Genomic DNA, 22,481 nt, shown 5'->3' with positions numbered 1-22,481 from the left:
AAGGCTACGAACATTACTATGACACTCAGGAGGAATTCTTCTCGGAATGACTTTAAGGAAGATCATCCTGAAGGTGTGGTGTATATAGAGTACGGACTTTGGAATCAAATAAAACTTGGTTCAAATCACAGCACTGCCGGTTACTAGCTGAGGTTTATCAGATTCCTACTACAAAGAAATGTACGATACCACCCCATAGGCAGTTGTGAGGATTAAACAAGACAGTAAATACAGAGCATGTAGCCAGACCTTGTCACCTGCAGATGTTCAACAAACCACTCCCTTCTCTCCCACCCCGACCGCTGCAGGAGCGGAGGCTGGAAGCTCTGATGACTCCAGCTCAGGGAGATGCAAAACTTCTCGCCCAGAGACAGATGGGAGGAGACACTGGGGATAGCTTTCCAGTGTAAAGTCTCCTCCACACTGAAGAGGAAGCCTTTTCCTTGTCTAGATCTTAGTCTCCTGTCAATCTGGTTTGCTTCCAGCCTCGTGGGAGGGGACGTGTACTACGCAGCGTCTGGAGTTCTGTCGGGGAACCTGGAGTGTCTTTCATCTGCTCTCATAGACTTCCTCCTTTTTTAAGCTGAGTAACGCAGCGAGGATTCTGAGGGACACAAGAGGAAGATGAGGTTTTTCTCCACCATATGGGAGAAAGTCTCTCTGACAGGTCCTAGAACGTGCTACAGCTCTGCCAGTGGAGGCCACCTTCGAACTAAGGGGGTGGCCCAGGGTATGATGGGGATCCACTCTTCGCTGCTGCAGGATGCACCTCTGGCTCTGTCATCACAGTGGTGGCACGGATCTCTGTGGCCAGCCGTACCATCCCGATAGCCTTCTGCAGATGGCAGGCTCTTAGCCCACAAGCTTGTACATGTGAGGAGGAAGCAGTAGACTGACCAGCTCAGGGATTGCAGCAGTGGGTCCTTCACTGGGCCCTGGCTGCTGGCACCGGGCTCTCACACTGAGGCTCTTCAGCCTGCACCCCTGATGCCTCCTGAGGGGCAGTACTACACTGGCTGAGAAAGTGAACCATGTGGTCAATCGATTCCGGTCAAAAAGTTCTCAAAATTGATTTCCACATCTGCAAAATGGTGTTAAAAAAGTGCTTCCCTCCTAGTCTTACTGGTGAGGGTTATATATGATAATGCGCACGCACCCTTGGCACATGCCTAGTAGGTAGTGAACATCAGCCAATCTTCTTCTGGTACTGCTTCTTCTACTCTGCTCTTGCCTGATCCCTCCTGAACCATCTCGGCCTTCTCTGCTGGCAGCTGGATGAACACCTGCTCTGGACACTGCATTATCTATTCTGGTCAGGCAACACAATCTATCCAGAGACCACCATTTTCATCTTGGGACCACCAAAGTTATAGGCTAAATAGAACTCATAATAAATTGGATTCTGGGGCACCTGGGTGGCTTAGTTGGTTAAGCATCTGACTCTTGATTTCGGCTCAGGTCATGATCACAGCTTGTTGAGATTGAGCCCCACTTCAAGTTCTGTGCTAACAGTGGAGAGCCTGTCTGGGATTCTCTCTCCTCCTCTCTCTCTGCCCCTCCCCCTGCTCTCTCTCAAAATAAACTTAATACATGAATAAATAGGATCCAAAGATTGCAATTTAATCATAACATCAGATGCCAGTGCAGAGACCAAAAAGAGTACCCTTGAAAGGCAACACAGTTTTGGGTTCTCTAGTGCTCTGTATTCCTGTAGTCATCTGAGAGGCTTATAAAAATGAGACTTTTTGTGGGTATAAAACCAGAAAGATTTTCTGCATATAGAACAGAGGCAAAGTAAAGTTTCTTCATGTACCTTAGAGGAGAAAGTGAATTAAATAATCACAAGAAGTGTGTCATGTTTTAAAAATCACGGCAAAGCATACAATTTACCTCAAACTGGTGTTTTCATTAAAAACCCATTTTGGGGAGCCTGGGTGGCTCAGTGGGTTAAGCATCCGACTGCGGCTCAGGTCATGATCTCATAGTTCCCGAGTTCAAGCCCCGCGCTGGGTTCTATGCTGACATATCAGAGCCTGGAGCCTGCTTTGGATTCTGTGTCTCCCTCTCTCTCTCTCTGTCCCTCCCCCTGTTCACACTCTGTCTCTCAAAAATGAATGAACATTTAAAAAAGAAAAAGATTTAAAAAGAAACATTTAATTTAGGACTTCATGCTTTTAAATTTCTATTCTTATATCCTACTTTTACTTCTCTTGCTTGTCAATAAAGTTTTCTTTTCAGGTCCAAAGTCTTGTGCTTTTAAGCCTTCAAATTGGAATGGTCGCATACTAAATTTTAGTTTTGTCTTGAAAACAGTATCATTGTACAAAAAGCTACAGAACTGGAATGGGAAAAACACACAATGAAAGGGCACACAAAGCATTAGACGTACTTGGCTGCTTCTCCAAAAGCTGCTGAAACTTCTTCCTTTCGTATTCAACTGACTGCTGCATGAGATGCGGCCTAATGCTAGTGACAGCAAAGTTCGCCATGTCCACTTTCATTAGGTCCAACACGGAAAAAATTGCCCTGAGAGAAAAGGAAGAAAAGGATTTAGAACAAGGCACTTGTAAAGCAAGCACTGTTTTAGAGGAAAGAGGGGAGCTGATCTGAGAGAGGCTTCTCATTTCAGAAAGGGCAGCAAGTTCGAAAAATCTTGAGAGTGTAGATTAAGAAAACATAAAAATCTAAATAATGGATTGAAAAGACTGCAGATTTTTAAGCCGCCTCTGTCCCCCCTCCCCCCCCACACACACCCTGCCCCCAAGCAAACACAGCTCCCCCACTGCCTGGGGACCCGTTCTTTGGCGTTGGGTCGGCCCTCCCAGCAACCACGGATGAAGGACAGCCAGGACCCAAGGTCAAGGGCAGAGAGCTGACCACTCGGGTCTCTACTCTCTCACACACGTTAATTCACTTTCCCAGGAAGAAAGAACAAGAACTCTCTCCTTTCTCCTCTCCTTTCGCCCCAGGCTCTTAGTTTCAGGGCAAGTTTTCTATTCTAGTTTTGGTGGCAGAACTGCACGTTCACACTCTGAATGTACCCAGTGGGCAGACCTGACTCGATGCTAAGGATGCCTTCAATCCTGCAGGTCACACACCATAGCTATTTCTCCAGAGGCGGGAAACTGCTCAGTGACCTACTTGCAGAAGGTGGTTGAGAACCCAAGGTACAGGTTTGGCTGAGGCCCTACACACAAGGGGGAACAGGGTCAAATGTCCTGAGTCCCCTGACACCCTCTGGGACTGACTGAACTGTATGACACGATACCTTCTGTGTGGGAGTTTATTATGTGTGGAAAGGACACACAGTCTGAGGAACAATTCAGGGTCCCTTCCCTGCCATCCTGTCTACCTCCCAAACACATGAGACAGCCCACTTCTTGGGGGACATTCTGCCTCTCCTCTGAGTACTCCTAGAGGTTCCCCAAAACCACCCGCTGCAGATGAGAGACTGCTGGAAACTGCCACCTGGCGGCCACCGATTGGAGTAACCCATGAACATGTTTGTGCTCACAAAGTGTTTTTAAAAACCTCCATTTCCAGCCTCTCCTGAAAAAAATCTAAGGATCTGACAACACGGACCCACGTTTCTTCACGGCCACAATCAACTGCCTCCTTTTAACAGTGTATGTACTCCCACTTTGCCAGGCTCCCCGCTCCATTCTCTTCCCAGTAGGAATTTATGTTTAGGTTGAGTTTGCTGCAAGCTATCTTCCCCAGAGGTCTCACCTCCTAGGAAACTCCTCCCTTAACTTGGCCAAATTAGAAGCTCTTACTATTTCTAAAGTCTAGCACCATACCCAGCACATAAGAGATGCTCAAAATGAGCTTGTTGAATGAGTGAACAAATCAATTTCTAGGTCCTTTTTTTTTTTTTAAGATTTTATTTTTAAGTAATCTCCACACCCAATGTGGGGCTCAAACTCAGGACCCCGAGATTAAGAGTCACATGCTCTACCCACTGAGCAACCCAGGCACCCCTTCTTAGGAGGTCTTTTCAATGCTTTCTGAACCCTGAGGTAACTTCATGATGCATAGCATTTTTATATGTACCAAATATTGATATGATATAAAAGAAGCTGAAAATGAAAGGAACTTTTGGAAAGCAACTTGCTAACATGCAATGAGAGTCTTAAAACTGTTCTTATCCTCTGATACAGTAGTCCCACTTTAAGAACTTATAGTTAGGAAATAACCTAAAATACAGAAAAAAGTTTTGTACACAAGGATGTTCATGGCAGGATTAAACAGTAAATAATTAGAGGTAATCTAATTGCCCATCTTAACATAGTAATAGTTAACTATATCTATGCAAATGAAGATTTTGCAGCCATTGAAAATGCTTATAGAGAGTTTTAAAAAATAATATAATTTGGGGGTGCCTGGGTGGCTCAGTCAGTTACACATCCAACTCTTGGTTTTGGCTCAGGTCATGATCTCACAGTTCACGGAATGGAGCCCCGTATTGGGCTCCATGTTGACAGCGTGGAGTCTGCTTGAAATTCTCTCTCTCCCTGCCTCTCCCCTGCTCAAGCTCTCTCTCAAAATAAAATAAAAAAAAATTTTTTTTAATTATCAATATGATTAGCAGTGATTTTGCCTTTGGGTGGTAAAACCGTGGGTGATTTTTTTTTCCTTCTTTCTACTTTTCTGTATTTAAAAAAAAAATGTTTGCTTTTTAAAAATTCATGAGTATCTACACTCGAAGTCTAAATCTGAAAACAGGCTCTGTATATTAAGTGCACTGAAGGTGATTAACACAATCCCCATACCTGAAAAGGGGCACTATTTCCTTAATGTCCTTTAGTTTCTTAACTTCTTCATCTCTAGCAGGTGCACACACTGTCCCCATCATGCCAATAATGAATTCTGCCAGCTTGGAAATGTCTAAGGCCCCATTCTCTGCTTCTTGCTTGATCAGATCCAGATCTAAGACTTCCATTATCTGGTTTCTCAGTCTACTGTGACCAGGCAGCAAGAAAGATAAGAGAGTCTACAAGAGAGCACAGCCAAGTTTAATCAAAGTTTCTTAGTCAGACATCATTTTTCGTTATACACAAAGGAATTTACAATTACCCAAATAAGGCTTTATCAATAGTTACTGTAATACCATAATACAATTGCAACTATAAAACATTTTAACCTTTTAACAAATCTATAGAAAAACATGTTTTCAAATCATTTATTTATTTATTTTAATGTTTATTCATTTTTGAGAGAGAGCACAAGGAGGGGAGCAGCAGAGAGAGAGGGAGACACAGAATCTGAAGCAGGCTCCAGGCTTTGAGCTGTCAGTGCAGAGGCGGATGTGGGGTTTGAACCCATAAACCAGGAGATGACCTGAGCCATAACACTTAATCGACTGAGCCACCCAGGTGCCCCTCATTTATTTAAGTAACTAAGTAAGTTAATTAAGTAAGCTCTAAGCCCAACATGGGGCTCAAACTCACAACTCTGAGAACAAGAGTTACATGTTCTACTGACTGAGCCAGTCAGGCATCCGTTTGCAAATCATTTAGACGAGCTATTTAAGCTTCTGTTTAAGGTCTAGGTAGCAATCAACAGGATAAAAGATGAACAAGCTGTTAAAAGTGAGAAAAAACACAGTAATTAACGTGAGCTTCTGAACCAAATACAGATGCCAGTTTCCATGGATACATTTTTCTCTTTCAACTACTGCTAAAGGTATTTGCAGAAAGAGTCTTAACTTCCATTTAATACCTTCTCTATCCCACAGACTGAGTCACTCTTTGGCCATTATAAATTAAACATATCTAAGCCGATTAAAATTTTTATTAATCACCTGTGCTTGGTCAAATAACTTTTGTTTTCTTTAAATAATTGTTTTAAAAAATATAAACCTTCATTTACAAAAGTAAAGCCTTTGGGTTATCACAGCTTGTTTGAAATTTTTAAAAAGGCATTAAGCCAAAAAAAGTCTTGATCCACAATTCAGCAGGTATGTTAACCTCTCAATCCTTCAATTTCTTTCAAGTCTTCTGGCACAGTAACACAGACAGGCTGAATACTCCTAATACACCAGAAAAGCACTACAATTTGCCCTCCATCTCACCTCTTTGATTTCTCCGACAAGTTTGATGGCATGGTCATATGTTGGGGGGTCTTCACTTAGCTGGACACTCAAGCAGTCCCAAAAAGCTTTATGTACAATGTCCTTTACTCTCTTCTCCAAGCTGGAAGCAAATGAAAAAAGGAAGAAAAAAAAATCAAAATATTTGAGGCTCAAATCACTTTCGAAAGCACAAATTCTATGCGTTTAGGGTGAGAAATTTTAAAAATAATTTAGATGAAGGAAAGATTTCCCAGATATACTTATACCAGTCACATATGCTATTTTTAGTTTAGTGATTTATTTCAGTAAGTACCTCACTGGACAGAATAACTTTCAACTAATTTCACAGACCAATTAATAGCATATAAGGATATTAATAGCATATAAAAGCATACTGGAAAGTTCAGAGCTGTTTTCTTAATTTTCCCTGTTACCAGAAAGTTTCTTAAGATATTTATGATTAAGTAATTTAAGATAACAACTCAGCATGTATATAGGCTGAAGGATTTTATTTCTAGAAAATACCCTATTCCTATATGATATATGAGACAATTATTGAGTTAGGTACCAAACTAACAACTAACATATAACATCTCATTAAAACCGGTCTCTAAGAGCACCTGGCTGGCTCAGTTGGTAGAGCATGATCTCAGGGTTGGAAGTTCGAGCCCCATGTTGGATATAGAGATTACTTAAAAATAAAATCTTAAGGGGCGCCTGGGTGGCGCAGTCGGTTAAGCGTCTGACTTCAGCCAGGTCACGATCTCGCGGTCTGTGAGTTCGAGCCCCGCGTCGGGCTCTGGGCTGATGGCTCAGAGCCTGGAGCCTATTTCCGATTCTGTGTCTCCCTCTCTCTCTGCCCCTCCCCCGTTCATGCTCTGTCTCTCTCTGTCCCAAAAAATAAATAAATGTTGAAAAAAAAAATTAAAAAAAAAAAAATAAATAAAATCTTAAAAAAAAATCTTTATATTGTAAGAGCAAAACAGGTAATTCTTCATTCTTAATGTGAAAAAGTACTCTCTTTGCAGAACATAGAAGAAATGCTTGTAAAGTTATATTTAGAAGACTCACGTGGGCAACAGTATAGCTTGGCAACCCAGCAGTCATTCCTCCTCCCTCCTTGGTTAACAGAATCCCAATCTTTATCATGACACTTTTTTTTAAATTAATTTACTTATTTAGAGAGAGAGAGAACACGTGTGCACACACACACGCATGAGCAGGGGAGGGGCAAAGAGAGAGGGAGAGAGAGAGAGACAATCCCAAGCGGACTCCCCACTGTCAGTGCAGAGCCCAACACAGGGCTTGATCTCATGACCAACAGATCATGACCTAAGCAAAATCAAGACCAATAGATCATGACCTGAGCCAAAAAATCAAGAGTTGGATGCTCAACCAACTTAGCCACCTAGGTGCCCCATATGATGGCACTTTTACAATTATAATGAGCAATGATTTTTATTATGACAATATATTTTAAAAGACACATTTTACAATCAATAGAGTTTAAGATTTGATAGGATATGTACCAGGTACTAGGGATATAGAGAATAATGCATAATCCTTTGTCTTTGTAGAGTTTATAATCTGGTGAAGAACACTAGTAAACCAACACTAGGAAACCAACAACTATAGTATGATGTGATAGTTACAAGAAATGAATGAAACAATACAATGAAAACACAAGATAGGACACTAGGCCCTATGCAGTAGGGAGAAGCTAACATGAAAGATTTCCACAGGAGATTTCCTAGACCTTTTATTTAGGAGCAGTAGTCCTGAGATCAACTTTCAAACACTAGTAATTCTGAGTATAGACATTTTATTTTTTTTAGCAACTACATACAAAAGGAAAAATACATTTGAATATACTGACATCAAGTGGAGAAGACCTTTCCAGAACTGGGAAATGGCAGAGTTCCACTAAACAAGGTAACTCAGTAACCGCCTTACCTGTCTTCTGGTAATTCAACTGGTTTAATCCGAAAGTCTCCATTTACTACAATTTCATGGGCTAGAGCCATGTTAGCAACTCCTTTCGCTGTATCTAGAAGTTCTTCTACTGTCACAAATCGAGGAGGACTAGCTGTAACAAAACCCAGTGTAAGAGATTCGCTTCTCTAGATTAAAATTTCTATTCAAGTAAGGAGAAGGCAGTGGTTCTGGTACCAGCTAATAACTTCAGCTATGCCTCTATTTATGAAAATATTCTGGCAATTTCAAACAACAGAATTTTACCTATTTCATTTTTCTTTTAACCTGGAGTCCCAAAAGCAGAGACCATTTCCAATTCTCAAAATATCTGGACTTTTCACTTAAGACTGGTCAGTGGAAATGATTAAATTAAATGGAGACAAACTTTTAAAGTCACAGACTATCAAATTTCCCAATACGCTGAGGGTTGTTTTCTGATCCCTTTGCTTTCTGTCTACCCTAAATTTTATTTTTAAAATAAATTCTTTTAATGTTTTTATTTATTTTTGAGACAGAGAGAGGCAGAGCATGATCAGGGGAGGGGCAGAGAGAGAGGGAGACACAGAATCCGAAGCAGGCTCCAGGCTCTGCGCTGTCAGCACAGAGCCCAGCGTGGGGCTCGAACTCACGGACTGTGAGATCATGACCTGAGCCGAAGCCGGACGCTTAACCGACTGAGCCACCCAGGCGCCCCTATCTACTCTAAATTTTAAAAAGGAGACACCAGATTTAGGATTTCCTCATTTGCTCCCATCAGCAGTTTATATTTTGCTCCACCACTAATACTGTGCCAGGAATGAACCTTGTCAAATTAAAATTTCATGAAGTAGTCTAGGGTACCAGTGCTATTCAGAGAATGCTAAAACCACTACCCTGTATAGGATACTAAGAATGTTTTATAACCGTAATTTGAAAAGCACTGACCTGGAAGAGGACTATATTAATTTTCTGTGATGGTGATAAGATCTGGGCTTAAAATGAGATAAATAATTTCCTAGTTTGCACAGGGTTTAACAATTATGAAGATCTTAGGTTAGTAAAAAATTATTTTCCTTCCTCTTTACTTTTTTCTTTTGCTCACAAGCAACAACAACAACAACAACAACAACAAAAAAAAAGGAACCAAATCTAAGAGCTGGTCATATCCTGTTTGGTAAAAATCTTTATCCAGTCACATAAGGGGAAGTTGGAAACACTCAACAAAAATCCTTCTCTGTATTTCCACAGAATATTAATAAAAATACTAAATAAATAAATAAATAAATAAATAAATAAATAAATAAATAAATAAAATTTGCTCCATGGATATTGGCAAAATATAATGAATATATAAAAATCAGAGCCCAGATTGACAACCTCATAATACTGAGAATTTCTATTTCTGCCAAATTGATCTACTGATAAAACGCAATCCCAGTTAAAATCCCAGCAGGTTTTTTGTCGAAAATGCCAAACTGAGGGGCGTCTGGGTAGCTCAGTTGCCTAAACATCAGACTCTTGGTTTCAGTTCAGGTCATCTCACAGTTCATGAGTTCAAGCCCCACATCGGGCTCTGTGCTAACAGTGTGGAGCCTGCTTGGGATTCTCTCTCTCCTCCTCTGTCTCTCTCAAAATAAAGTAACGTTAGGGGCGCCTGGGTGGCGCAGTCAGTTAAGCGTCCGACTTCAGCCAGGTCACGATCTCACGGTCCGGGAGTTCGAGCCCCGCGTCGGGCTCTGGGCTGATGGCTCAGAGCCTGGAGCCTGTTTCCGATTCTGTGTCTCCCTCTCTCTCTGCCCCTCCCCCGTTCATGCTCTGTCTCTCTCTGTCCCAAAGATAAATAAACGTTGAAAAAAAAAATAAAGTAACGTTAATAAAAAAATGCCAAACTGATTCTCAAATTTACATGGAAATGCACAGGACCTAGACAAGTGGAAACTATTTTGAAAAAAGAATAAAGTTGCAGGACTTAAACTAATTTCGAGACCTACGATAAAACTGCAACAATTGAGACAGTGTGTTTCTGGCATGAAGACAGATATACAGAGCAAGTGAACAGAGGACCTAGAAATAGACTGATACATACATACATACACACATACGTGTACATGTGGTCAATAAGCAAGAAATGGTGTTGACACAATTAGCTATCTGTATGGAAAAGAATGATCCTCAACCCTTACTGAACAAGATAAGTAAAAAACAAATTCAAAATGGACCACAGACCTAAATACAAGAGCTAAAACTGTAAAACTTCTAGGAGAAAGCACAGGTGAAATCTACCTTGAGTTAGGCAAAATTTCTTAGAGTAAGATACAAAAAACTCAACATAAAAGAGAAAAAAATTGATAAATTGTGCTTTACCAAAATTTAAAACTTTTGTTCTGTGTAAGACTCCTAAAAAGAATATAAAAGGCATGCCAGATAGGAGAAAATATATGCAAAACACAAATCTGATAAAGGACTTGTATCCAGAACATATTAAGAACTCTTATAATAATAGACAACCAGTAAAAAGTAGACAAAAAGTCTGGACATTTCTCTCAAGCAGATAGATACACAACAGGCCAAGAACAGATGCTCAACATCATTAGTCATCAGTGAGAGGTAACAGAAAATATACATATTGTTCTCTGACCCTGGTTCCTGGCACAAAACTCCTAGAACCCTTATAATTTCCTAAGTGATAAGAACACTAGGTGCATCTCTTGTTTTAATATTTGGCTTTTGACCCCCTCCCTGACACTGGGCTCCTAAAACCTTTCTTAATCCCTAAGCGATAAGCACTAGCAGCATATTGTGTTCTACTGAGATGACTCTGAGCTCCTGGATGGCTTCTGGATGGGGGTGGGTCACTAGAAAGACCAAGCCATGATTAGAAGGTTGGAATTTTCAGCCCTATCCTCCAGAGAGGATTCCATACTTAGGGCTGAAAATGGAGTTAATAATTGATCATGCCTACATGAGGAAGCCTCCATAAAGTCCCAATAGTAGAGGGTTCAGAGAGCTTCCAGGTTGTCCAACACATCCATACCAGCAGGGTGATGCACCCCAACTCCATAGGGTCAGAAGCTCCTGCACTCAGGACCCTCCCAGACCTCACCCTATATATTTCTTCATCTAGCTGTTCACTTTTATTTATCTTTTAATAAACTGGTATACATAAGCGTTTCCCTGAGTTCTGTGAGCCACTCTAGTAAATTAATAGAATTTATGAAAGGGATGCTAGAATCTCCAATCTATAGATGGTTGGTCAAAAGCACAGGTAATAACCTAGATTTGTGACTATTGTCCAAAGTGGAGGGATGGGTGTGGGACTAAGCCCTTCACCTGTGAGATCTGATGTTATCTCTGCATAAATAGTGTCAGAATTGAGTTGAATTATAGGAATTCAGGTAGTATCACAGGAAATTACTTGGTGGGGGAAAATGACCCCACACATTTGGTGGCCAGAAGTGATCTACTCTATGTGAATACTAAAGAGACACAGGCACCCGGGAGAAAAACACAGGAGGAAGGACTGGGTTTTACCCCACACAGGTGGAACATTGTAGGTTTTTCCTTTTATTTTATAATCAGGGAAATGCAAATTAAAACCACATTGAAGGGCACCTGGGTGGCTCAGTTAAGCGTCTGACAGCTCAGGTCATGATCTCATGGTTCTTGAGTTTGAGCCCTGCGTCAGGCTCTGTGCTGACAGCTCAGAGCCTGGAGCCGGCTTCAGATTCTGTCTCCCTCTCTCTCTGCCCCTCCCCCAGCTCACACTCCGTCTCTCTCAAAAATAAATAAACATTAAAAAAAAAATACCCACACTGAGATACCACTACATACATAATAGAATGGCCAAAATTAAAGAGACTGATCATAACCAAGTCTTGACATAGCGGCAGAGCAGTTGGAAGTCTCAAACAGTAGAAATAAAAAATGGTACAGTCACTTTGGAAAACAATCTCTTGGTTTCTTATAGAGTAAAAGATACACTTATCACATGACCCAGCAATCCCACTCTTAGGTCTTTACACAAGAAAACTATGGCCCTATGAAGACCTGTACTCAAATGTTAATAGCAGCATTCTTCATAACAGGCAAAATCTAGAACTAATCCAAATGTCAATCAACTGCAGAATGAATAAATAGTATAACCATACAATGGAACACTACCCAGCAATAACAAAGGAAGAAACTGATACATGCAAAAACACAGATGAATCTTAAAAGCATTATCCCAAGTTAAAGAGTCAGATAAGAGACTATATACAGTATGATTCCATTTATTTGAAATCATAAAAAGGGCAAAATTATAGAGATAGAAAGTAAGTGGCTGCCAAAGGCCAGAAGACAGTGGGAAAGATTCACTGTCAAGGGGCAGGACTGTGGTAGTAGTGACACAACTGTAAATGCATTTGTCAAAACTCAAATTACACGCTTAAAATGGAATTTTATTACATATAAATTCTACCTCAATAACATTGATTAAAAATTCAAAGGCGGGGGGCACTTGGAGGCTTACTTGGTTGACCATCGGATTCCTGGTTTTGGCTCAGGTCATGATCGCACGGTTTGTGAGTTCAAGCCCCGCATTGAGCTCTACGCTGGTGGTGCAGAGCCTTCTTGGCATTCACTCTCTCTCCCTCTCGGCTTTTGCTCTGCTTGTGCCCTCTCTCAAAAAATAAACTTAAAAAAAATTCAGGGGAGCCTGAGTGGCTCAGCCAGTTAAGCTTCGGATTTCAGTTCCACATCAGGCTCTGCACAGACAGCACAGAGCCTGCTTGGGATTCTCTCTCTCTCTCTCCCTCTCTACCCCTCCCCTGATCATGTTCTCTATCTCAAAAATAAATAAACATTAAAAAAAAATTTAATAGATAAACTAAAAAAAATTCAACGACATTTAGCAGGAATTTACTATATATATATATATATATATATATATACATATATATACACTATTAAATTTATTCAAGCTAATATTTTCTGTTACCATGTATCAGAAAATGGAACTTTCACTGTGATATATCAACATCAAACGTCAGGAATTATTAAACTGCATAGAGTTCTTATCCCTTTTAAGATTTTTTTTTTTTTTAAAGTAATTGCTACACCCAATGTGGGGCTCAAACTCACAACCCTGAAATCATGAGTAATGCACTCCACCAACTGAGCAAGCCAGGCATGCCAAGTTCTTATCTCTTAAAAAGAGATTCAGGGGCACCTGGGTGGCTCAGTCAGTTGGGTGTCCGACTTCAGCTCAGGTCATGATCTCCCGGTCCGTGAGTTCGAGCCCCAGGTCAGGTTCTGTGCTGACAGCTCAGAGCCTGGAGCCTGTTTCAGATTCTGTGTCTCCCTCTCTCTCTGACCTTCCCCCGTTCATGCTGTCTCAAAAATGAATAAACATTTAAAAAAAATTAAAAAAAAAAAAAAGATTCAGAAGGACCACCTGGGTAGCTCAGTCAGTTGAGCGTCCAACTTCAGCTCAGGTCATGATTTCACAGTTTATAAGTTGAAGCCCTGTATCGGGCTCACTGCTGTCAGCCCAGAGACCGACCCCTTTGGATCCTCTGTCCCCCTCTCCCTGCCCCTCCCCCTCTAGGGATCTCTCTCTTTCTCTCAAAAATAAATAAACATTAAAGAAAAAAAAAGCTTCCAAGCTTTGGTTTTGACCCTGGTTTTGCAAAAATCTTCAAATGTCTAATCATCTTAAATTTATGAAAATAATAGAAACACGCCAAGTTTTCACAATTAATTTACCATTTTTCAACAATTTAGGGCATTTGGGTAATGATAAATACACAGTGTTTTTATGCTACCTAGTCATGAAACACAAGGGACAGAGGAAGGAAGAATTTCAGCTCCCTCCAGACTCTTGAATGTGACCTTGAACAAGTCATTTTAAATCTTCCACAGCCATTATTTCCTAATATGCAAAAAGAAGACAGTAAAACCAAAGGAATGTTCCATAGAAGATGAGACTCTTCCAAATTATACACAAGTGTGTTCTCATGATTTGGGGCACACTTGGGATAAAACAGCTTGTACCAAGTGCTAAGAACATGAGACACCAGGAATAAGAAAATTTACAGAGCTGTCCAAGTTAGAGACTACTTAATCAAACTTATTAATGAAGGATACCTGATCGAAAAAGCTAAAAGCTACAATTCTAAGATAGGATCAGGATAGGTTACAGGTCTACATACACAGAAACTGGTCACTGCATACTAATTACAGGGTTGTGGGTGGGATTTTTTGTTTTGTTTTCAGAATTCTCAAATTTACCAATTTCATGAGAACACAAATATACAATTTAGTGGACAACATGGTTTCATTTCAACTTGTGAAGAGAACCTGTGAAGAGTTGTAATAAGAGCCATAAAAAATGGTAAGGTCACATGTATTTTACCCTGGAATTTATTTTACTATGCAATATAAAGCTAAAGCTGCTGCTGATTCCCTTATAGCATTTGTGCACTGATACCCTGTTAAAGAAACTGAAAACCAAACCAAGTAAACATGCCCTTTGGGAAGCTGGTGAATAGATTCAAAATAAAATGAATGAAAACCTAATTCAGAATGTTCCTACTCTCTACCTTTCCTTACTGAGTTGTTCTGTAATCTGAGAAGTCCATACACTCTAAAGATACGCTTCTAGTCAGACAAGTGGTTGGACATTTATGGATGGCAGATGGCAAATGTCACCCAAAACTACTATAGAGGGAGCATAGTGAAGCAAGGGTAAAGTTTATCCACAGAACTTACTGCGCTGTAGAAATTGCTTGTTATTTTGTCTTCACTACACTGCAAGCACCATGAGGTAAGAGACCTTGTAGGCCTGACTCACTGCTGTATCCCTGATACATAATATTCATTCAATAGAAAAAAATACTGTTTTTGAGAGAAAGAGAGAGAGCGCAAGTGGAGGAAGGGCAGAGGGGCAGGCAGAGAGAGAGAATCTTAAGCAGGCTCCATGCCCAGCACTGCCCAGCAAGGAGCCTGATGCGGGGCTCAATCTCACCACCCTGGGATCATTACCTGAGCTGAAATCAAGAGCCGAGTGAGCCATCCGGGCGCCCCGCATTCAATAAATACTGACTCACTGACTAAACACAGAGACACTATAACTCAAAGTCTAGTCATGAGCTTTAAAAATATAGGAACTTCGGGGCACCTGGGTGGCTCAGTCGGTTAAACGTACGACTTCGGCTCAGGTCATGATCTCACCACTCGTGAGTTTGAGCCCTGTGTAAAGCTCTGTACTAACAGCTCAGAGCCAGGAGCCTGCTTCGGATTCTCTGTGTGTCTCTCTCTCTCTGCCCTTCCCCTGCTCCCACTATCTATCTCTCTCTCTCTCTCTCTCTCTCAAAAATAAACATTTAAAAAAAATGTAATAACTTACGGGCAGCTGGCTGGCTCGGGGTTGCGAGATCAAGCCCCATACTGAGTGTGGAGAGTACCTAAATAAATAGGCTTAAAAAAAAATTAAGAACTTGTGCCATCCATTTATCTAAGGATGACTGGGATATACTAATTAAACTCACAAAGACCTGATTTAATAAACCAAAATGCTAAATGGCAAATATTAACTGGGATAACAATGTGAAGTTTTTCATCTGAATACAGCATCTTCTACTGGTCAAAAGGTGATTAAACACCAGAACAGAACAGGCTTTGTGAGCAGAGTATATGGAAGTAGAGAATCTCAGGGGAGACATTAATTTGCAGCTGACTGATCTTTACTTTTAGAGATGTAAACATCTCTATGTTTACAGAACAGATTATCTTTTAGAATCAAAGCACCATCTCAGACTAGTGCCAGCCAATTCCTACAAGGAAGCCACTCGTCCTTTTTCAATATTCTATATCACTTACTGAAGGTTCTGCACCCAAATCCCAATGTGTACAGGGGCGGGTTGAGGTGCTTCCCCCCAACACCACCAAACAGTTGTCAGAAACCAGCTGGGTGTCCTACAATTCAATTGAGTTTTGACACTATCTACCTGGAGATACTGTCAGACCCCACAGGTTAAGGGTTCAGTTCTACAAAACTGCCCTAGTTGCAAGTCCAGGCGGTCATGGGTGCTATAGACCAGAGGTTCTGATGACTCCCTCCTTGGGTTTGATTTGCTAGAGTGGCTCCCAGAACTCAGAGAAACATTCTACTTACCAGGTTTACTGGTTTAGTATAAAAAGATATAACTCAGAAGCAGCCAGATGAAGAGATGCATAAGGGCAAAGTATGGGGAAAGAGTGCAGGGCTTCCCTGCCCTGAGGGTGTGCACCACTCTCCCAACACCACCCACTGTGTATGCACCAACCTGGAAGCTCTCCAAACACAGTCCTTTTGGGTTTTTATGGAGGCTTCATTATATAGGCATGATTGATTAAATCACTGGCCAGGGGCAATTGATTCAACCTCCAACCCCCTCCTCTCCCCATTCTGAAGGCTGGGGGATGGGACTGAAAGTTCCAACCCTCTAATCACAGGGCTGGGTCCCCTGGCAACCAGCCCCCATCATTAGGTTACCTAGGTGCTTTCCAAAAGTCGCCTCATTAACATAACAAAAGACACGCTTATAGCACTTAGGAAATTCCAAAGGCGCTCTTTGCCAGAAACTGGACAAAGACCAAATATATTTCTTATTATTAATCACAATATCATAGTTACCAATAGCAATTCTACCCTTAAAATATTACTCTATTATAACTTGCAAGACTAAAGGTTGTCTCTTTGCTATTTACATTTTAATTTGTAGAATTCCAGAAGGGATTTTAGAGTTACCAGAAACTCAGTAGCTACTCATTTACACAGTTTGGAAAAAAAGTCTGCAGAGATGATTTCATACTTTATAAATTCCTATTTATGCTGTATATGTACAGTGATGCTTCTTGATGTGGCCCCCAGGCTGTGGGGCCTGAGCTTTACCACAGCCCTGTGCCTACCTATTATTATAAGGAGAAAGAGCAAGGAAGCCAGAGGAATATTTTAGGGCACTGATTTTCTATTCTGTTTTGGTATGGACTTCTATGAGAATTTAATTAAATCTTCCATAACCTTCTTCCTAGAAAAATGCATATGCACACAAATGTTGATAAACTTTTTTGGCTGTTCCTGGATCCCCTAACACTTAATCATGGGTCCCAGCGTAAGGACTCTTGCCTTAAGGACATACCTACATACAGTCGAAGATAATGAATGTAGTCTAGTATTGGCTTGATATTAATTTGGAGTCATGCCATTAGACTGACAGGATGCCAAAGGCAAAGCCATCAATTAAAGAATGACTAAAGATCTAAACCAAAGGTCCTCCTTTATCAGGAACTGTAGTGATAAAACCATCATGTTGGCCATCTGCATCCATATTACAGCAATCAGTCCTGGTATCTTTAAATGCAACAGATGACATGTAGTATTAACAATATTTATTGAACATTTATTAGATGCCAAGCATTGTTCTAAGTGCTTTACATGAAATCATTTAATCTTTACAACCATCTAAGAGATAAGTGTATTTTCCTCATTTTTAAAATGAGAAAACAGGGGAGGCTGACTGGGTCAGTCAGTAGAGCATGTGACTCTTGATCTCAGAGTTGCAAGTTCAAGCCCCACATCGGGTCTGGAGCCTACTTAAAAAATAATAAATAATAAGCAATAAACAAACAAACAAACAGAGATGTCTGGCTGGCTCGGTCAGTAGAGCATACAACTCTTGATCTCAGAGTTGTGAGTTCGAGTCCCACATCGGGTATAGAGGTTACTTAAAGATAAAATCTTAAAAACAAATAAATAAAAAGTAAAAAAATAAAAAATAAGTAAAAATGGGAAAACAGAAGCTTTCTAAGTATACATATTGGAGACCAAGAGGACCAAAGGTCGTATTTGCTTGTAGTGAGGTCTTTGTATACTTTGTGTGCTGGGATGAACCTAGCAGTATATCCATCAAAATCTATGTGATACTAAGCCACAATAAAATGGGGCCTACTAATGTTTGCTATAAGAGTACTATGTTAAGGGGCACCCGGCTGGCTCAGTCTGCAGAGCATGTAATTCTTGTTCTCCGAGTCGGAGTTCAAGCCCCACGTTAAGTAATTAAGCGTACTTAATTTAAAAAAATAATAAAAGTGAAAAGAATATTATGGGGACTAATAAATTATCTGAGAAGGGCTTTGAACATTTTAAAAGAAACACACCTCAAACCCAAAAAATGTTCATACTTCTTTCAAATATGCAGAACTACCCATCATCTACACTTTAAAGAGATAACATCAGCACTGACATTCTTAGACTATGACACTCCCTCTTAAAACTTTCATTTTTTGGACCCACTTCAAAAAGCTTAAGTATTCTTAATAAAAGACAGGAGTTGGGGCAACTGCTGGGAATACTTGTGGAAATTGCCACCCTTTCATCAGTGAGGCCCGTTCCCAGTCAGGGATCTGAAATGACTTCACCATACATTCCGCAAACTGAATCCCCTCAACCTCGTGGGAACTAAGCCCCCAGGCAGTGAAGTTAGGGTGTGGTGACCTCACTCACATTCAAAACCTTTTTTACCTGCACGAGCACAGTCCTGGCTGGAACCTGCCTGAGACTTTTCAAATGCTTTTTTAATTAAAGCTACAATTTGCACTCCACCCTCCTAGTTCTCAAAGCAATTCAGAGAAAGTGGAAGGTCACTGACACTAGAGGAAGACAGAAATATTCTGGACATTATTCTAAAACTTTAATTTCTCAAGCAACTGAAAACCCACAAGTGACTAGGCTGCCAGTTGAGAAACTTACTATTCTTAAATGCTGGTTATTGGCAATGTTCTCATATGATAAGAACCCAGCTAAGGGTCACAAGTATAAGGAAGCCTAACCAAAATATCACCTGAAAAACAATGATAATATTCCTTCTAACCAAAGTTAAATTTGCTTACAGTGAGGTCTTTGCATTCTTTGGGTGCTGGGAGAGCCCGACTTTATATTTTTCTGTAAAGCTTCATCAGAACCTTCCACAGCATCTTCAAGGCCTTGTTCAGAATCACTTGATTTTGATTCTCCTGCTTCATTTGTATTGGGCTTGTCAGGGTTTTCAGACATTCTCAATTAAGTTTATTCACTTTCCTAGGAAAGAAAAAAAAAAGTGAACCAAAATGTTCTAGCTCTGTTACTAACTGGCAGTTGACTCTGGGCAAATCATTTATTCTCTTTGGGTTTCCATTTCTCATGTGTAATAATGAGTGGGCTTGCAAAGATCTTACCCAGCTATCATATTCTACCTCAATGATTAAACAGATACCTGTAAAATGACACTTACAATTTATCAAATTCATGGACCTGTACCTCAGACAGAGTGACAGGTTTGAGTATTTTTGTCCCACTCCTAAGTCAAAACCAGGATCTTACACTGTTGGAAGATAACACTATAAACTGCCTGCTTCTATTTTGATCAAAGAGTGATTCAATTCTTCAATTCTTTCTTTCCTGAGAGCGGAGAGGAAAAGCCTTTGGAAATCATGCTTTTAACTTGGGCTTCCAGTTGAATACACTGGACCATGGAGCTGGTTCTCTGATCCTGTTATGTGGATAAGATACCGGGGGCTGACACATAGAAGGTAGAAGCATATGAAGCATTTAGGAATAATGTATGGGGCCAATATTTTTATTAACTTGTCAGCCGGCAGGAAAAGATGGTAAGTAGGAAGTTGCAAACAACCACGATGTATGGGGTTGGGTGGGGTTTTAATTTTTTTAGTTGCTGGTTAGAAGAGGAATAATACTTAACGTGTTGGTTTGGGCCAGTTAAAAAAGGCCTGGAATACTAGCCTCTTTTTACCATACAAGTTTTTGTCAAGTTCTTTTCTCCCCGAGTTTTTTTCCTAGAGTTTTCTCTTCCTAAGGTGTTCCTAATTAAGGGAGAAGACAGACACAATGTTTCTGCATTCACAAGAATACTGCAAATAATTAGCATTTGTATCATCAACACTTGGAGATCACAAAACATTTTCATAAACGCTAATTAGACTTTATTATACACCTGGAGGGTAATCCAGGGATCAAAAGAAATGTTGGCAGCTTCGAAAAGGTCTGGCAGACTCTCTTTTGCCCATTAGACAGAGAAGAATCATTTGATATAATTATCTAAAATTTCAGATCCCTCCATTAAATAGAATGAAGTTACTGGAATTGACATTTCCAGGCCTGTATTATTTTTTTTAGGCCTGTATTATTAATAGGAAGGTTTCTTTAATACAGTTCCCTCTTACCTTCCAACATCCCACTCCAGACACCCATCTCCTCTGTCCTAAATCCTATCAGGCTCTGGAAATGCTCCAAGATCCAAAAGACAACATTGCCAGCATATTCTCTGAGAAAGGACAAACAAATACACTTCTAATTTTATCCTCTTCACATGCTGAGAATGAGCTCAGAAAGGATGAAGTAACTCATTCTGCACGGTGAGGAGGAAGGCACGCTTTCTGGGTCTCTAATACTCAGCTCAGTAAACTAACCCCATCCTTTTAAGATTCTGCTCAAGTCCTACTCCTCTTAGGACACTTCCCCACAGTGTTTGCACCTTTTTCTGAACTCTTGTAGGGCTAGTTGCTGCGTGTCTAGCATGCACCATAGCCTTAGATCCAATTCAAAATATACTTATTTAAATAGGTCTGGAGGGGGAGACATGCTTACAAGGAAATAGAGCGAAACTGAAGCCTTGATGGCATTATGAAACCACTACGGGAACATAGTAGAGGGAGAAACTAATTCTGCCTGTAAGGAGTTGGGATAACCTTCCCGGAAAAGGTGACATTTGAGTTTTTTTTTTTTTTTTTTAAAGAGCAGGATTTCGTCCAATTAAAATATGTCTGGAGTGGGAGAGAAAAGGTGAAAAGGGAGGCATTTCACTCAAAGGGCACACGTGAAGGCACACGAAAATAAACAGAAGAACAAGTGGCAGGTGATGAAGAGGGAAAGATGTGTTGGGGCAAGATTGGAAAATTGCTAGTTTTATTAAAAAAAACAACACCAACAAAACTCTTCACCTAGATTTTTAACTTCTTAATGCCCAAGACCAACCATATTTCCCACATATGCTCCATCCGTATATCTTCCAAACAGATACCCAGTGTTTGTTGACAGCTGTGTCATCTCTGTGATGTCAGCGTTTGTGGGAAGGATGGGCGTTGGCCTCAGACATACCTGGGTTCCGATTCTGGCTCTTTGCTAACTGTGAAACTTCAGTTTCCTCATCTGTAAAACGCAGCTACCCACTTCTTCGATTTGGGGGAAGATCAGACGACAGAACGTGCATAACAGCAGCTGGCACACTACAAGCTTTCCACAAATGGAAGCTATATTTATAGGGCTACAGGATGCAGCAAGGAACCATTTATTGCTTACAGCGTGCTCATTCATTCAACAATCACTAACTCCTGCTCCGCCTCAGAAGGGAACCGAGGGTAGGAGGATTCTCGCACTTGCCCTAGAGACCTTCTATCCGAGCTACATGCCGGGCCCCATCTGCCACAAGAGACTCCCCACCAGAAAGGGTCTTTCAGCAAAGTAAAGGGGGTCTGTCCACCGATGCCGGGAACCGCTTCCTCTGGCACCCAGTGTCACTCACTCTCAGCGTCCAGATTCCGTTGTAAACAACTGTTCAGGCCGGCGAGGGAGTGGCGGGCCAGCAGCAAGCGATGGAAGCGGTGTGCGCTTTGAGCACGGCCTCGAGGGGTGGGACAAAGGCCGTCCTACGCCGCAACACGCCGCCGTCCCTGCCACTCCGTCGCCTCCACCCGACAGCACCGGGACCCGACCTCCCCGGAGGAGGCGAAGAAATGCCTGTGGTTTCCACCTCACGCCTCCCGTGCGGGCCCCGCAGGGCTGCCAGCCTCCGCGCCCGCTTCCCTCACCTGCCGCGGAGTCGGCGTGCTTCCTCCTGCCGCTTGGGCCGGGAATGAGACGGGAGGAGGCGCGGAGCGATGAGCGGCGAGCACGGGACGCTTCAGCCTCTGTCCTTCCGAGGCCGCATCCCTCGCCGCGCTGAGGACCGTCCTCCCTACCCGACTCCGGTAGGTAGCGGCCAAAGCGGCCGTTCCTCAAGCGTCGGGAAGGGGGAGGCAGGCTTTTAGCCGGGAGGCGCCCGCCCCACGCAGGGCGGCGCCATGTTTCTGTACGGAAAGGCGGGAGGCGCGGCCCTGTCCGGACCCAGGGTGCTTAGTGAGAGGTGGTTCAGTCTAGGAGGCGCCCTGTTTCCGTATGTAGATACGAGAGGTGGGCTCCGGGTCTGCGGAGGGGGCACAGTGGGCGGTGGCTCGGGACCTGGAGGTGCCCGCCCCACGCAGGGCGGCGCCATGTTTCCGTACAGAACGGCGGGCGCCTCTGAGAGAGTGTAAGGCGGGAGAGGAACGCGTGGTAGAGCTGGCACGGAGTCTGTCAAGTGAAAGAAAGCGATAGGCTGCTCATTCACAACCTCATTCAAAG

General features: G+C 41.7%; 2 protein-coding genes across 13 annotated transcripts in view; one reads left to right on the top strand and one right to left on the bottom strand.

Annotated features, from left to right (window-relative positions):
- TCP11L1 (t-complex 11 like 1) overlaps positions 1-22,045 on the bottom strand; it is a 38,031-nt gene extending 15,986 nt beyond the window's left edge. For 3 of the 7 annotated variants that reach the window (XM_047877016.1, XM_047877020.1, XM_047877021.1), the window contains exons 1-6: positions 21,911-22,045; positions 18,938-19,124; positions 8,027-8,159; positions 6,074-6,194; positions 4,773-4,993; positions 2,390-2,526 (exon numbers count right to left, since the gene is read on the bottom strand). In XM_047877016.1, the coding sequence (XP_047732972.1) occupies positions 2,390-2,526; positions 4,773-4,993; positions 6,074-6,194; positions 8,027-8,159; positions 18,938-19,100 (775 nt within the window). In that variant the 5' untranslated portion in view covers positions 19,101-19,124; positions 21,911-22,045. Of the gene's footprint in view, positions 1-2,389; positions 2,527-4,772; positions 4,994-6,073; positions 6,195-8,026; positions 8,160-18,937; positions 19,125-21,200; positions 21,480-21,542; positions 21,774-21,910 lie in introns of those variants that run through there. The other 4 variants (XM_047877019.1, XM_047877017.1, XM_047877018.1 and 1 more) reach the window with 4 other exon arrangements.
- Positions 21,932-22,481, top strand: part of LOC125176116 (splicing factor 3B subunit 4-like) — a 32,368-nt gene continuing 31,818 nt past the window's right edge. For 4 of the 6 annotated variants that reach the window (XM_047877029.1, XM_047877027.1, XM_047877025.1 and 1 more), the window contains exon 1: positions 21,932-22,069. The gene's annotated coding sequence lies outside the window, so the exon portion shown is untranslated. The remainder of the gene's footprint in view (positions 22,070-22,481) is intronic. The other 2 variants (XM_047877028.1, XM_047877026.1) reach the window with 1 other exon arrangement.

The sequence above is a fragment of the Prionailurus viverrinus genome, chromosome D1 (genome assembly GCF_022837055.1).
Source record: "Prionailurus viverrinus isolate Anna chromosome D1, UM_Priviv_1.0, whole genome shotgun sequence".
Lineage (NCBI taxonomy): Eukaryota > Metazoa > Chordata > Mammalia > Carnivora > Felidae > Prionailurus > Prionailurus viverrinus.
The sequence above is the reverse complement of the archived record's forward strand: the minus strand, read 5'-3'. Positions and strand labels throughout refer to the sequence as shown.